Genomic DNA, 17,159 nt, shown 5'->3' with positions numbered 1-17,159 from the left:
TGAGAAAAAGAGAGGGACTCAACGAGTTGAGTCGTAGACTCGTCGAGTAGGACCGCGACTGCTGACTGGATTAATGAACAGACCCGACGAGTCGGAAAGGGTGGACTCGACGAGTCCGTGTTGTGGATTGAAACCCTAATTCTCGGGATCTGTGCCCTATTTAAAGGCCTTTATGGCCTCCATTTGCGGCTACCAGTCCAGAGAGATATACCCTAGCGATTATGAGCAAGTTGTGAGAGAGATTGAGCCTTTTTGATCATTTTTTGTATGGTTTTGCAAAGGAGAAAGTGTTCCAACAAAGGGAGGTCAAGGGGATTGCATTTCAGCGGGTTTCCAACTTGGATCTACAACTTTGAGGTAGAAAATCGATCCCTTTTTCTATTTAGTATGCCATCCTTGAATTTTAGGGTTTTCTATACCCTTTATTGGCTTGATTTGATGCTTATGTTGTCCCATTGAGTGATAGACTCTGCATCCAGACCTTTTGAGGTCCATAGAGCCTTAGCCAGCCTGCTTGATGTGGTTTCATGGAAGAAATGAACTTAGGTTGCCCTTTTAGTTGTTATTTCACCAAAGGAAGCTTTGAGGTTGTTGCATGTGTACCAAGATTCGACCTTTACATGATTATTATACTTGGGAAGGTTAGATCTATGGATTAAAGAAATAGATCTGACCTCAGAAGGTCACAAAGTATGGATCTACAATCTCTAATGCAACAAGCACTTCTTCAATGAGTTCTTTCTTCTCCAAGGTGCACCAAGAACACTCCAAAGAACTTAAAAACACCTTCTTTTTGCTCACAAGGCTCAATCTAGGGTTATGGTTTCAAGAGAGGATGTTGGAGAGGTGGAGGTTGGAAATGGAATGGGATTATGGAAGTTAAGGAGCTTAAATAGGGTTCAAACCACGATAATGGGGTTTGGGCACTGATGACGTATGACCAATGTACTAAATTTACACCAAGCATACTAAGGATGCCTAATACGCCCCACGTACGCGACTCAACCCAAAACTACCCAAACTTCAAACGGTTATATGTTCTTCGTTCCAACTCTGTTTTCGATGTTCTTTATATCCACAGAAAGGTATTAAAGAGCTCTACAATATAATCTAAATATATTGGACTAAAAACATCTCAAATCAAAATCCATATTTCATTTAAGAACCCGCCCTATGACTTTTCCCTTTCTAACCTTCGGCCCAAAACACAATTCAAGGGTTAAATCTCTTAACCAACATTAACTCCTTCAACAAGGACTAAAATTTGCCTCCTTATGGCCCAAAACCTCACACAATCGATTTCCAGCCCACGAACCATAAATGGCTGGAAACAGGATGTTACAGGTTGGGGACTTGGCCTTGATACACTCATGAGATTATTAGATCACGCGGCATTATAATAGTGCCAATTTTTGTTTTTCTAGAAAGTTCAATAAAATAGTACTTAATATATATTAAGTGATCAATATACTTTCCTAATTTGTATATGGAACCCCTTCTATTCTAACAATATTTCATTTACCCCTTAAATATAATTTAATTTTAAATATATTTTATTTCTTTACTAATTAATTATTCCTATTAAACATTTAATGACATTTTATTTATAAAATAAATTTTTTATGACGATAATATAATGGTATCAATGTTTTTATTTTATTTTTGTAGCAGTAACACAATAATTTTTTATAGTTTACGCATATAAAGAATGAATCAATATATTTGTATTTATACGTTCAGAGTAAAGTAATATTTGTGGTTAAAGATGGTTTAATTAAACCAGGATTTTTATAAAAAAAAAAAAAATTAGATAAATGCGTACAAATTAATTAAATTTATAAACTAAACTGTTAAAATAAATTGAACTAATGGAGTGATAATATATATAGAACTCAAGATTATTGAAATGATGACATGAGATTTATTATTTAAGTCAAGATAATTTGTATATAACGTTGTTTAACCATGGAGATTCTCTAAGAGGCCTTGTGTCATAGGGACCACAAGGGTAATTTCTCCAAACCATAGGATGGTCCCTATAAATATGTCAACGATTGTACCAAACCTGCAAAATGGACCAAACAACAGGGACTATGTCTATAATTTACTCAAGGAAGGAATAAGGCGAGTCAAACAAACATCCGAAAATGGAGCAGGGGGCGATTCACCATTCTTTGCCTCTCTCTGACTACTTCGTCTTCTTCTTCTTCTTCTTCTTCTTCTTCTTCTTCTTCGTCAAAGCTTTCAGTTTCTCGGTCTTGGTCAAGTTCAAGTAAGTTTGAAAATTTCAAATTTGAGCTTTAACCTAATTCTTTTGGGTGACTTTGAAAAATCTAAATCAGTAGACATTCTTAACATGTTTTAATCTGTGTTAAAGTGATAAGTCATCTAAATTCGATTTTAATTTTTTATATGTTTTTAATAAATCTGTGAATTGTTTGAAGTTTGCTGAGATGTTTAATCTGGGTTAAAATTATAAGTCATCTACAGTCTATTTTTATATTATTCTGATAAATCTGTGAATTGCTTGAAGTTGGGTGTCAGTAGATTATGCTTAATTATATGGCTACTGTCTTGCTGTGATTTGAATTTTGTTTTGATAGAAGTTGGAACTGGACATCTAAGTTCAATTTTGTTGAATATTATTTGAATCGATAAAACTATGTATTTCACTAAGGCAATGCTACAAAATAACAAAACTCAAAAGGAATCCATATTTTAAGTACTAGTATTTCTCCTTTTTAGCATTCAAAAATTGTTTGTTTGGTAGAGAACAAAACCAAAGAGAAAACAAGGTTTAAACCTAGCATTCAACCAAAATCAGTGTAAAAACCTCTCCTTTTAGCATTTAAATATATCATTATCCCATATTCCATAAAACAAAGAACATGCTTCTTTAACTTCTAGTACGTACATAAGACAACAGTAGATGACTTGGGAAGAGTAGATTAGTGGATTACTGCTGAGCTTCCTTAAGGTCGGATACAAAAGAAGAGAGAAATCCAAGTGGTCATTGCAAGGGTTAACGGTAGTTCTGTCCTTCTACTTGTAGTTTTGGAGGGAAAGTTGGTTACTGTATAGGGAGCGAATGTGTGAAATCATTAAATTCAATCCTCAATTCTACTCTCTCTTGATTTCTATCCAATCTGTATCAGTTACTGTGGAATCTGTCTAATATTATACGTAATAGAAAATCAAGGTGTAAATGTATTAGAACATCTACCAACATTTAAAATAAAGCACTACTAATACTAACTATGGAAACAGTAGCTTACTTGGGATTTTTTCTGTAAATTGGAATGAAAAAGTAGATCATTTTGACCCAACTCGATAATTTTGACAATGTAGACTTGCCTACATCATATAGTTGATCGCTAGTGCCCCTAACAAAAAATTACCTGGATTCCACCAATGCCCTTGTTGTATTTCTCAATATCTGACTATGATTCTAGTCGTTGTCGCAAAAAATGAGCAAAACATTATTTTGGGGAGACATGGGTTTAATTATGTTTTTTTTTGGATATATGATCTTATACTTGTTATATAATTGAATTTTAGAGAATTATTTCTAATTCTATTCTAGGAAAATCTCATAGCTTCATAACATGGTTTCACTATTCATATCATTTTGGTTAACAAAAAGATTTCGTTAGAGTTCTTTATGTTGTTCATAATTCTCTTTTCTTTTGGCTCTAATTTCTATTGATGAGTTGTTAAGGAATAGATGTATGATAAGAAGCAAAAAAAAATTGATTACTTGGATTATAATTTAAGGGTTTTGGAGTGGAAGCTAGGGAAACAGACCATATTGTGGTTTCAAACGATTGCCATTTACGGACCAAAAACATGATGAAACATTGTTTTCTGGAATGAAATATGCAAAAATAATAAAATAAAACTATTACACCATGTCAGTTATAAGCCAGATATTCTGGTGACAGAATTTATAAAAAACATGGTTTTGATCAATGGATATGCAAAAATATTCAAGCATTATCTGATTACAGATTCAAAATTTTGAGAAGAATATATATTATAATGTTAGTGTGGCATTATCACTATTTAGTTACAAATTTAATTAAACTATCATAAGATACAAAATATTTACTTATAATTATGATGACATAATTCATACTTCTACCAAAAGAAAGTTTATTTATGTTATTGTAGGTCTGATAATGATCAAAGCTCTAGATTCCAAGAAAGAACCAAATTTTGGAAATTTGTGTTTTATAGTAGAACTATTCCTTTTAAAATAGTTTTAATATATATGATGATTATACAACTTTTCAATTCAGTCAAACCACATGCTAATAGGTACATTGAATCCTCAAAGTCAAGTGCCTCAATCTCATTTCCATGCAATTTACAATTTCAGTTTCATAACTTTTAAGTTTCCAAGCAAGCTACAAAAGGTATGATCGACTTTAATCGAAAGTAGTCGTCGACCTAAGCAGTTATCGCGGTAAAAAACTCAAATAGCGTTCACCGTCTGCTATTGCAAAATCAGTTCTCGTGACGGTATAGCGGTGATGTAATGTTGTTATATATATATATATATATATATATATATATATATATATATATATATATATATATATATATTATACGATCATCACTAAAACGACTTCATGTTATTCATAAAAGCTTTAGTAGTTTAATACAAACTCATAATTTATACTCAAAATTAATGAGAGCTTTTAATAGTTTAACGATTCATCGTATACACAGATGAATGAAAAAATTACGTTCAAAATTGTAAGTATTTCCAATTAGGTCTAAACAGAAGAAAATTAGTCTGATATTTAGTTTGCGCTAAAAGAATTTCGTTTTATTCATAGGGTGCATGCAAAGTCTTTTTTTTTTTTTAATTAAAACAACCCAATGTTTTCCTTTGTAGAAATCGTGGTGCTACACCGCCATTCCAGTATCCAGAATCGTGGTAAATACTGGTATCCAGCCCAATGTTTTCCTTGTTTGACCCACTTGAAAGTATTTCTCTTTAAATAGTTTTAATGTATACGATAATACCACTTCTGGAATGCAACCAAACCTCATGAACATAGGTATGTTGAATCTTCAAAGTCAGGTACCTCAAGTCAATTTCTTAGCAATTTACAATTTCAGTTTCTTAACTTATAAGTTGCCCAGAACTCTACATAAGGTATGATCCTTTAATCGAAAGACATGTTTGCCTTAGATTTCCTTTAAAAGTCCATTACTTTCAATTTGTTAGTCTGCTCTCAAATTTGTCATACTTTCCCATCATTCGTGATGGCTGTTCTTTCTAAATTTAGTGAAGGATCATCTTCTTTTACTAATGATTATAAATATGATGTATTTTTAAGTTTTCGGGGTGTTGATACTCGATATGGTTTCACTGATCATCTCCATAAGGCCCTCCTTGGTGCCAATATCTCTACCTTTTTGGATGCTGAGGAGATTGAAACCGGACAAGATCTGAAACCGGAAATGGAGAGTGCGATTAAAGAATCCAGGGCTTCTATTATAGTGTTGTCAAAGAATTATGCTAATTCATCATGGTGCCTTAATGAATTAGTACTGATCCTTGAACAACGTATGGCATGCAACCATATAGTCATCCCCATTTTTTATGATGTTGAGCCCACCCATATTAAGAAGCAAGAAAGTACCTTTGGAGTTGCAATGGCTGAGCACAAACGTAAGATGGGGGCGGAGACAAATGCAAATAAAAGAATTCAATGGGGTCAAAAGATTGATGGATGGATTCAAGCGCTTGCTGAAGTTGCTGATATAAAAGGGGAGAATGCAAAAGGCAGGTAACCACTTTCTTACCCAAAAAATTTCTCCTTTGATATTGTTTATTAACACATGAAATGTTAATATAGCATTCTCTATGCGCATTTCAGTAAGTTTCTCTAATATAATCAAAAGAACATAACTTGATGTATTTAAATTGTATAATGAAAATGCATAAAACTGAATCCGAGTTTTTAATTATGTGAGCTCATCAGTTTATTTGTATAGATAGATTATACATCCTGAATTTTTTAGCAGTTAGAATAAAATATTGACTTCTGTGCATTTATTATTGAGCAAATTGTTGGAAATAGCAACCAACTTTGCCTCTTTATTTTTTTTTTACCGATAAGGGCAATGTATTTTAACTTTTACCAATAAAGAACATACTCATAATTTTTAAAGATTATAATAATTTTTAACTTGGAGTATGGAGAACATGCAACAAGTTACCATATGACATTTTTCCAACGTGGTGTTTATGTGTAAAGCATCTAACATATGATAATGTGTCAATACAAGTGTCAAATCAACATTCAAACATTACCAAGTGAGTAGAGAAATAAGATCACCGACTACCATTTCTCAAGTGGCCTGCAAACGAGATTTGCCATGCCACCTCAACTTTCATCTTTCAAATGCTACAAGGCATATTGCATGTCTCTTCATTATTTTTGGGTCCCACATAATTATTCAAAACATTTATCTTTTTTATATTAAAATTGAGTTAGTTTATGATCTTATTTGTTACATTAAATATATTTATGGAGACCATCAAAGCCTCAAAATTGTCACCATTTGGCCACTAAAATTCTAATCGTGCTATTTCTTACCACCTTCATCCGCATCATGCCGCTAAAATCACATAAAATGACGAAAATTACCCTTGTTTTTGTTCTTTTGTCATTTATATGAACATAAGGACCATTTTTCTAACATTTTTGGAAAAGGGAATGAGAGTTCCAGCCATTGATGATCTGCTCCAAACCTCCAACGGCACCCACTCCTCGCCTCCTGTTGCTGGCCACCTCCTCACCATAGTTCCTTTCTCTTACACCCCTCCTCCTCCAGATGGAAGTCATATATTTTATTGCCATGTTACCACCAGAAAGAACTTAGATTTGTGATCACATGAGTTCACGTAGTAGAAACCAGAAAGAGGGATTGTCAGAAAAGACAATCGATCTATGAACATAAAATTCCACCAGAGAAAAAGATGGTCTCCTTCTCTCATTCCCGATTCTGCTTTCTCTGTCCAACTCCCATTTTTTAATTTCTAGTAATAAGAAAATTTTGATGCCTCTCTTTGGTTGGGTTGCTAGAGATGGTGGTGGTGGTTGCCAGATTTGCAGGTGATTGCTGGAGATGGTGGTGGTGGTTTGTTAGTTTTGATCCCGGATCTTATTAAAAGAAGAAATTACACTTTTAGCATTTGATGTTTATTAGTTTCATATTTTTGGTCCAATAATATTAATTTTTGAGAAGAAAACATTTTAAATTCCATGTCAGCACCACGTGGATGAGAGTGGTCAGAATTAACCTACATGGCATGCTATGATGGTAACATCTCGAACCTGCTATATCTTAATGGTTAAATAATGACCAAATTGGAAGTTTAAGTATTCAATTCGCACGATTAGAACTTTAATGGCCAAATGGTAACAAACTAACAATTCTGAGACTTTGATGTTCAATATAGTCAAAACTTCTATATTTTTTACAATGGACTGATAAAACTTTGATCTTGGTTTTAAACTACATGTGGTGCCCTCAACCACATGTGCATAAAATAGATGGTGCCCCTTGAGAAGATGTTGAAGATCATTATTTAATAACCAAGATAACTGATAAGTTCTAACCCTTCATTAGTTATACTATTGAAGGGTTAGAAGTTATCAGTTATTTTGATTGATAAATATGATAAATAATGATCCTCAATATGTTCTCAAGGGGCACCATCTATTTTATCCACATGTGGTTGAGGGCACCACATATACTTTAAAACCAAGATCAAAGTTTTATCAGTCCACTCATAACACCCCCCCCCCCCCCCCCCCCCATCTCCTCTTTTAGCAATTTTGATCATTTATCTGAAAATTGGTCATTTGTGTTATATGTTATTTCTAGTGGGTCAACCAAGTAAATTTTAAAACTTGCTTAAAAATAAAACGGGTTGAAGTCGTCTAAAGTTTACTCAAACTTGCAACATTTTGCATCGTTTTTATTAATAAAATTAATTGTATTTTTAATAATATAGTTTTATAATAATATTTAATATATTAACTATTTATGAAATTTATAATGTTAGGGATGGAAATATCAGCTGATAAACCTAAAACAACTTCTTCATCCATTATGACATGTAAATACTTATAGCTATTTTAAGTGCATCTTGTGAGGCCATTCACAATAACCACCACTAACCACTATAGTGGTGGTTGCCACCTCATATCATCACATTCAACCACTAAATCTATGGGATACCCACCACTATATGCCTCTTATTTTTTTATTTTTAAATAAAAAATATATATTTTATTCTAGAGAGAGGTAGATAGATTTAGAGAGAGATAGAGAGAAAGAAGTACATTGGTCATTGTCTTGTGTCTTCCCCAGCACCAACCACCACGAAAATGCCCGACCATGATAGGCTAGGGTGGTGCACACCGACCACAGTCGTGGCCACGTAGACCACGAGCCGGTTCGTGGCCGGTGTTCTGGATGGTGTGAGTTTGATTTGTTATATATGTTTAATATAGGCATTACAGAAAACAAATGAAGGATAGAGCAGACAACAACTTATACAATATACTTTGAATAAAATGAAACACGACTCTAACATGCCTATTTATTTCTATGTATTAATTGGCAATGATTGGAAATTGTTTTTGGTATTCGTATTGCTATATCATCCTTGAGTTAGATACCATGTAAGAAAATTTGAAAAAAGTAAATGCCAACAAGTGACTGGTTTTTTAGTTTAAAATTTACTATATTTTGTAGACAGGTATAAGGTTGTTGCTATAATAGGTAAAATTCAAATACATTGCCCATATCTCTGTAAAAAAAGCAGAAATTTGTTTTTGTAAATTTATGTTTATTATATTATAACTAACTCATTTAGATAAACCTTTTTAATAATGTGTAAAGGCTTTTTATAAAAAAAAACCCTAATCTTGAACGGTTTTATATGCATATAGTATTAACTATGTCATACTACATTGAAACCATAGTGTCTTTTATCATGATAAAACTGCAACAGCTTTTACTTGCAAGTTGTAAAGGATAACCTATAACTAATCTGTGACATTTTGTTCACATTCATGCAAAACCAAATCAATAGTTAAGTTTGATGATACAAAAGCACCACAATTCCGTGACATTTTATTCAAATTCATGCAAATATGATATGATTTTGGTGTTTAAAACTTAATTAAAAATAATAGCTTATTAAGATATAATTTTGATTTGGATATTTTGATAACTTCAATCCCCAATCTGGTTTTTTAGTTTTCTGGATTTTGTTTTATGGCTCATGTTAAAATAAAATTACAGGCGAGAGACAGAGTTCATTGAAGAAATTGTGAATCACATCTACCGAAGATTACATGTACCCTTAAGGGGTGTTCTGCCACTACTTATTGGGATGGACTATTCCATTAAATTCGTTACTTCATGGTTGAAAGATGCCTCCTCAGATACAGGAGACATACTCACTATTTCAGGTATAGGCGGGATCGGGAAGACAACATTAGCAAAATATATATATGGGTTACATTATCGTGAATTCGGCACATGCAGCTTTATTGAAGATATCAGTAGGAGATGTGCAAACAAGTTCAATGGGTTGCTTGATTTGCAAGAACAACTTTGCGCTGACATTTCAAAAAGGGCTTCAGTGCAAGTTCATGATATTTCTGCATATACGTCAAAGATAGAGAATGCAATAGCCCGTAAAAGAATGTTTCTAGTTCTTGATGATATTGATAGTCTTGACCAGCTGGATGCATTGCTTGGAAACAAAGGTTTTCATCCAGGAAGCAAAGTCATAATAATAACACATCACACATCTTTGATAGAGAGTTGTGCACTATTCAAAAAAAAAGTTAAACCGAAGCATGCAAAGCACGAGCTTAGAGGCTTATGCGAGACCGAATCACGAAAACTTTTGTGTAATCATGCATTCATGTCCAACGATCCCAAAGCTGGATACGGAGAAGTAATAGAAAAGCTTGTGAAGTATTGTGAAGGGCATCCGCTAGCTCTTAAAGTTTTGGGTAGGTCCCTACATGATAAAGATGTAGCTTATTGCGAGGGTCAAATAAAATTACTAAAGAAAGAAAATGGTACCCCAATAAGTAGTGTTTTGAGAACGAGCTTCGACTCTTTGCCATCTGAAGATGATAAGGACTCGTTTATGCACATTGCTTGTTTTTTTGTTGGAATGGATAGAGATGTTACTGAAACAATACTACAGGCATGTAATATAAACACAAGTGTTGTGTTTAGGAATCTCATTGATAGATGCCTTCTTAGTATCGGATGGAATAACGAATTGTTGATGCATCAATTGCTTCAAGAGATGGGGAAATTCATAGTACGCAAAGAATCACTCGACAAGCCATGGAAGCGAAGTCGATTATGTTGTCATGATGAGTCACTTGAAGTTTTGAAACGAAAAACGGTAAGAGGCCCTGTACACTAGTTAGCAACATTAATTCCAAAGTATTTTGTATTGTATATATATCGTTTAAAAAATATTTCCATCCCCTTTCTTTTTAGGGTACAAAAAATATCCGCGGCCTCATCCTTGACACGAGAATGCTTAAGAATGAAAAGCTACGTGAAACATCTGAGCTGGAAACAAATGCATTAAGTAAGATGGATAATTTGATGCTACTAAAACTCAATTTTGTGACAATTAATGGGTCTTATGAGAAATTTCCAAAAGAGCTTAGATGGTTGTGTATGAATGGGCTTCCTTCGAAGTGTATTCCTTCTGACTTACCAATGGAAAATATGGTTGTTCTCGACATGTCATATAGTAGCATTGAATCATTTGGCGTTTGTTATCATAATCCACAAAAATCTACGATGAGACAAAAGGTAATTTATCTCCATTTATTCTTTGTCCATGTTAAACACGGATTTAGAGGACTATTTTAACTTATCTTCATTTTAGCAGTTGACTCAATCATGTTTAAAAGAAAAAAGAGTGATTGGATCATTGAAGATTCTTAATCTAAGTTACTGTGAACAGCTTCATAGTCTTGGCGGCTTTGATGGACTCCCTGCACTTGAGAGGTTAATAGTTAGAAATTGCATTGGCTTAGTTGAGGTTTGTGAATCAATTGAACAATGTGCTAAACTTCTTCACATTGATATGAGCTACTGCAATAATCTTGCGAAAGGTCCCACCGTAGGCAAGTTAAAGAATGTTAAAACATTATTGCTAGATGGTTGTAATCTCGGGGAATCTCGAATCTCAATTAGGAATATGGATTCACCTGAAATGCTCAAGGTTAACAACGTGGTCATGGACACAAAAATCTCTTCCCGCGCCATACCAAGTGATTCAAAGTTCTTTACGATTGCTTTACCAAGCTCTTTAGTAATATTGTCGCTTGCAAATAATAGTTTGTCCAATGAATCATTTCCCATGGACTTCAGTTGCCTATCCATGTTGAAGGAATTATGTCTAGATAATAATCCTATTATTTCCCTGCCCAATTGTGTGATAAGCCTTCCTAGGATTGAGAAACTTGCTATGAGATACTGTCACATGCTACGTTCTGTCAAACATCCTCCACGTACACTAACACATTTGGACCTTCGTATTTTTGAAGATTATCATGAGCGGTCGCTAGTATATGTTGCATTTGATCCAGAAATGTCCCCACTCCGGTTATCATTAGCGTGGGATTCGTTAGCACCTCCGTCATTTCAAATTGAAGGCATAGTCAAAATCCAACCAATAGCAGACATTGAAGAAAAGATATTATGTAGCTTGGGCTGGATTAATTTCGGCTTCCTTAACCAAATGCATGTGAAAATTGGTTATATATTTCCAGACCTAGAAGAATTTGTAATCCAGGTTTGCGCCAGTTAACTATTTCACTTTTTGTGAATATGTGTATTTGATCTATGGTGATTAATTTATAAGCTTGTATTTGGCAGATGTATTATGAATTTGGAATATTCAGCACCTTTTATGGAGGCGAATTGATGCCAAACTGGATTAAGCATAAAAGCAGGGGGCCATCAATATCATTTAGCATCCCACCAATGTCGAACTCGGTTAAGCCATCAACGTCTAATAAACTCAGAGGACTAAATTTCTGTTTTGTGCAGTCTCCTTCATATCAATTTCAAGATATATATTTTGATATAGTTGATTTGCCAATGATCAAAGTTACTAATATAACAAAGGACTGCACATGGATGTACCATCATTACATTGATAAAGTCAGTGTAGGTGGAGAGTGTATAATATTGTTAACCCATTGGATGTTTGGCATTAATGAGATGGAAGTTGGTGATCACGTTACTATAACTGTGACAGAGTTGTTTAATCAAACTACAAAGGAGTGTGGAGTTAGTTTTGTATATGATGATGGAAAGACAAATGAAGAAGGAGAGGAAGATGTGTTGGGTTATTACAAATCATGGAATCACATCATTGGTGGAGATCTAAAACCATTTCACTTAAAAACTGGAGAGTACTCGCTAGACACCTCTCGGTTTTGGTATTACAATAATGAACATGATCAATACAATTCTGATGGCATACACACCAACTATAAAGGTAGATATCATTTTTATTAAAATATATATTTTTGTCTAGAATTTTTGTGCGAGAACATAATGAAGATCACACACGGAAGACTCTTTTAACAAATATCATACTAAAATTTTCTCAAGAAGAAAAACCATGGTTTCTTACATAACAATGTCCATTCAGTAGATGTGGTAAAATATGCAAGTACTGAAACTCAAAAACTGTAGATACTTAGACGGCGTGTTAGTTCTTAAGAGAATAAGTCTTAGATATCATTTACAAGTTACAACTCATATGTACTTACTAGATATACTTATGTACTTTGTTATTCAAGAATCATGAATAATAAAACAACAACAATATATATATATATATATATATATATATATATATATATATATATATATATAATATATATATATATATATATATATATATTACTTTAACATGAAACAGACATTTATAGGGAATAAGTACTCTGATCAAGACTCCTAACGTATAAACAAGGCATAGTTACATATACATACTTTATCTTTTCTACATGATTAAAATACCTACCGGAATGGGAATTGGAGTGTGGCAGTTGGATTTGACAAATGGAGTTGATCTTGTTAATATTGCTTATTGTTTATAGTTTAAGATTTAATGGTTAAGACTTAATCACATACAAGCTTTGATTAGTTTCAGACTTTCTGTAGTATATAATTGCATTACCTCTTCACATATAAACTAAGCATAGTTTCCAACTTTCTGGAAGAGTATATAATTATGCAGTCCACTAAGCCGTGAACATATATCTGAATTATTTATTATTTTATTATTATTTTTTTATTGTATATATAGATGTTAATTAAGATATTTTTTGTATAATTATTTGTTAATGTTGTTTATTTATTACATTTGTTAGTATGATTTAGAAAAAATATTGGATATCTGAATCTGAAATTTTGGATACAGATTTGATTTTCAAAATTCGTTATTCGAAATTTTCGATACACCCTTATGTATGTGCATGATAATTAATGTGTTACTTTTGGTGTGTTTTCATGAGAAGAGAGAGTGTGGTTTAGAGCATTATCCCGAAGGAAGTCTAACATACTTGGTCAAGCACTGAAGGTATACTTTTTAACACCTCAATCTTTCTCTCATTGAGTGAATAAATAAAATAATACACAATCCAAATATGTTATCCATGTTTCAACAAATTTGGTTTTAAAAGTGCCAAGTTAAAAGCTTATCTATAAATTGTTTGACATGCAAAGGTTACCAACTTTAATTATAAGGTACTGCCAAAGCTTATCCAAAATGTTTCAGATGAACCTGACTTAAAGATGTGAAAATATTAACCGGAATGAAAAAAAAAAAAAAATACATTTGCATTGTTTTTTTTACAATTTTATATATTTGCACCAGCATGCTACACGAGCATTTTCTTCGGTATCTTCCAAGTACCGTAATTTCTACATTACAGCCCTTCCATTTGCACTTTGACTTAAAGATGTGAAAATATTATCAACTAGCCACTTAAGTCTTAATTTAAGTCCTGTACTTAAACATCTATAAAAACTGAACTTATATTTTTCATTTCCCAAGTTAACACTGGAGCAGGAAGAAGAACATGATGCAGTAAGAGAAGGGAAGAAAAATGGGGCATCTTTGATTATTGAGGAAGAGAGAGGTGCTACTCCTGTGTTGAATGAGAATGGAGAAAGCTGTTTGCTTAACCTGACTACCTCTGTTGGGGATAATAGCAATGGTATCGCCTTGAAATCCGGGAACGTGGAGAAGTTTGTTTTTGGTAAGACTAATTCTATCATAAAATAAAAGGATTTTGGATATTTCCACTATAGAAAGGAAGGTCGTAATGAAATTATTTTTTCAGATAGGAATGACAAAATAGATCCACCAACTGTGCTCGGTGGACTTTCAGATCGTCGAGATGGGAGTTTCAGCACTAAGGAATGCAACCTCGCAAAGAAGGATCTAGAGGTTCATACAAGTATCTCGGAGGGTTGGAGAGAAGTTGTCACATATGAATGGGATAAAGACATTTGGGTTGCAAGTAGAAACGTGATGGCTATGAGTGATTATCAAGATCATGGTGAAATAATGTATGATGATCGGGGTCAACCTTCAAACTTTGGAACTCGTAAGGATGTATTTTTCAATGCTAACAGAAACATCATATCGACTCAAGAGGATGAGGAGACGAAAATGAATTTTTCCAATGAAGACGCGGGGATCAAGATAAGTAAAATCTTAAATCCTCAATTTATTAAACCCCAAGTCGATAAAGAGAGTGGTGCAGTTGTGATCCCGATTGATGTTGTTCAACGAGGAAGTGAGCTTTTCCCTCATATGTTGTATGGTTATTTGGTTGGAGAAGGTGTCACGTACTCAATAGTCAACCACCACATACGCGATATGTGGACTGCCCATGGGATTGAGGATGTGGTGATGAACGACCAATGTGTCTACTTCTTCAAATTCAACAACGAAAAGGGCTTGATCGATGTAATGGAGAATCGCCCATGGACAATAGAAAATGTTCCTTTATATTTGCAAAGATGGGAAGCAGGATTAGACCTTTCAAAACCCATGGAAGAGAAAGTCCCTTTATGGATTAAAATATTTGATATTCCAATCGAGCTTTGGACTGAAGAGGGGTTGAATACTATAGCTAGTAATCTTGGAAACCCACTAGCTTTTGACTCACTGACAGAAACCAAATGTGAATCAGGAAAAGGTTTGGCTGGATATGCTAGCGTCCTCATCGAGATGGTTGCCACGGAAGAGTGGTCAGATAAAATTGAAATTTTAGTCCCTAAACTTAATGGTTCAGGCAGTACGCGTTCCAGACTCCGGGTTGAGTACTCATTGTTCACACCAGAAGATATCCAACCAGATATTATTATTTTGGCTTCACAAAGTCAAAAGGTAGATGAGAATGGCTTCCAATAGCTGAGGAAATATGGGTTCCCGAGGTCCTAATAATGCGAGAAGTGAGCTTATTCCTCCTATGACTAATTAAAATGTATTTATTATTAATATTTTCTTGGAAGTATGGAAGTAGTTTTAGTAATTGGCTTATTATTTTTTTTTGTAGGTTTAAAATGGAATGAAAGAATAAAACGGAGAGTGACTGCTTAGTGCTCATGTAAAGTTGCTGAAGTAACAGGGTAACAGAGCAGATGAGAAAGTAGCTGAATGACTAAAGTTGAAATACTATTAATTTTCTCACCTTTCCATTGTCAGACACTGTATGTATTAGAAAGAAAGGGAGATCGAAGGGTTTAGTTGGTTGATGTACTTGTTGTTCGGTTACTCGGAGTATTTTGTATCAGGCTTAATATCTTCCTTTTTTTAATCGACTTTGGATACATTTTTGATCCTTGAGTTTAGATGCCTATCTTGTATCTGGTGCACAAAGGAATCTTTTTGCAATTTTGGTCAACTGTTTTTAATTTTTTACAACGTATTTGGTCATTGTCCCACTTAAAATGACAATTATACCATTTGATTAGCTTTTTGCAGCTTTTATTGATTTCTTAATTTTTTGTCATTATTAAATTAATTATACTCATTCGTGCCCTCCTCTCCTTCAATGCCCTCCCCTCCTTCCATGCCGCATCGTACGGCGGAAACAGTTAGAAATTAATTTTGTTCAAGGAAAATTGTCAGATTTTGAACTTTTATGGTGAGAATTAATTTCCTAAGGACAAGCCCAAACAAAAACAGGCAAAAATGGCCCATGACACAATTTGATGCTGAAACTGATATATGACCTGCCCCCTAGAAATTGTATTCCTAAGCCGATGTCCCTTGCCCGTTCTTTTAGGAGCAGACCCCATGCTTGGTCTTCATGGCGGCAATGATCCCGCTCCATAACTTAATAATCTCCCATTTTGAGGTTGCCCAACCATCTGTATCACTTTAGTAGGAGGTCACATGTATTACGTTACTTTTAGTAATGAATGTACAAAAATAGTTCATGTTTATTTCTTATAGAACACATGTTGAAAGCTGCTATGGAAAATGAAACAAATCTAAAAACTTAGTGTTAAGTCGGACAATATCAGGGAGAATATAGCCGCAGTACTACAAAATAAGCTTTTAATGACACATGAACTATGGCACATTTTTCTATCTCAACATTAATATATCCTAAACCCCGCTTCAAAGATGCTTTCTCCCAAAAATCAAGAAAGAACTATGGCATTTTGCACCGCACCTCACAAAATCTTTCCAAAAGTCATGCCAAGACACCTACCTAATCGATCATAGGTACTCATCCTTCCTGAGACATTCTTCTTATTTCCCTTTGCAGATTGTGGCTTCCTGAGATGGTTATCTCATCCAGATGGTGATGCGTTGGTTGTATCAGCAACATGAGATGATTCCACTATTGGTCCAAAAAACCAAGATCAAGTCTATAAGTCTCAAACAATAACTTAGTCTCAAACTACTGATCAAAATACCCAAAAAGCCATAAGTCGAACTTGGTCAAACGCCTGGTCAAAGTCAAAAAGTCAAAAATGCAAAAAGTCAAAGGAGGTTAACACAGACTGGGTACGCCCAACGTACTTAGTCACTATGCTCA

General features: G+C 34.0%; 1 protein-coding gene across 1 annotated transcript; it reads left to right on the top strand.

The window, feature by feature from the left end:
- Positions 1 to 4,817: 4,817 nt before the first annotated feature.
- LOC145059659 (disease resistance-like protein DSC1) lies at positions 4,818 to 16,033 on the top strand. The gene is made up of 9 exons (XM_079007474.1): positions 4,818 to 5,801; positions 9,337 to 10,465; positions 10,564 to 10,887; positions 10,967 to 11,875; positions 11,959 to 12,586; positions 13,614 to 13,675; positions 14,153 to 14,357; positions 14,442 to 15,561; positions 15,666 to 16,033. Exons 1-8 carry the CDS (start codon positions 5,275 to 5,277, stop codon positions 15,518 to 15,520), a joined length of 4,863 nt encoding a protein of 1,620 aa, XP_078863600.1. The 5' UTR covers positions 4,818 to 5,274; the 3' UTR covers positions 15,521 to 15,561; positions 15,666 to 16,033.
- Positions 16,034 to 17,159: the final 1,126 nt, after the last annotated feature.

This window comes from Lactuca serriola, chromosome 1 (assembly GCF_051521515.1).
Source record: "Lactuca serriola cultivar US96UC23 chromosome 1, Lser_US96UC23_V15, whole genome shotgun sequence".
NCBI classification, from domain to species: Eukaryota; Viridiplantae; Streptophyta; class Magnoliopsida; order Asterales; family Asteraceae; genus Lactuca; species Lactuca serriola.
This window is presented reverse-complemented; position numbering and strand designations above follow the sequence as displayed.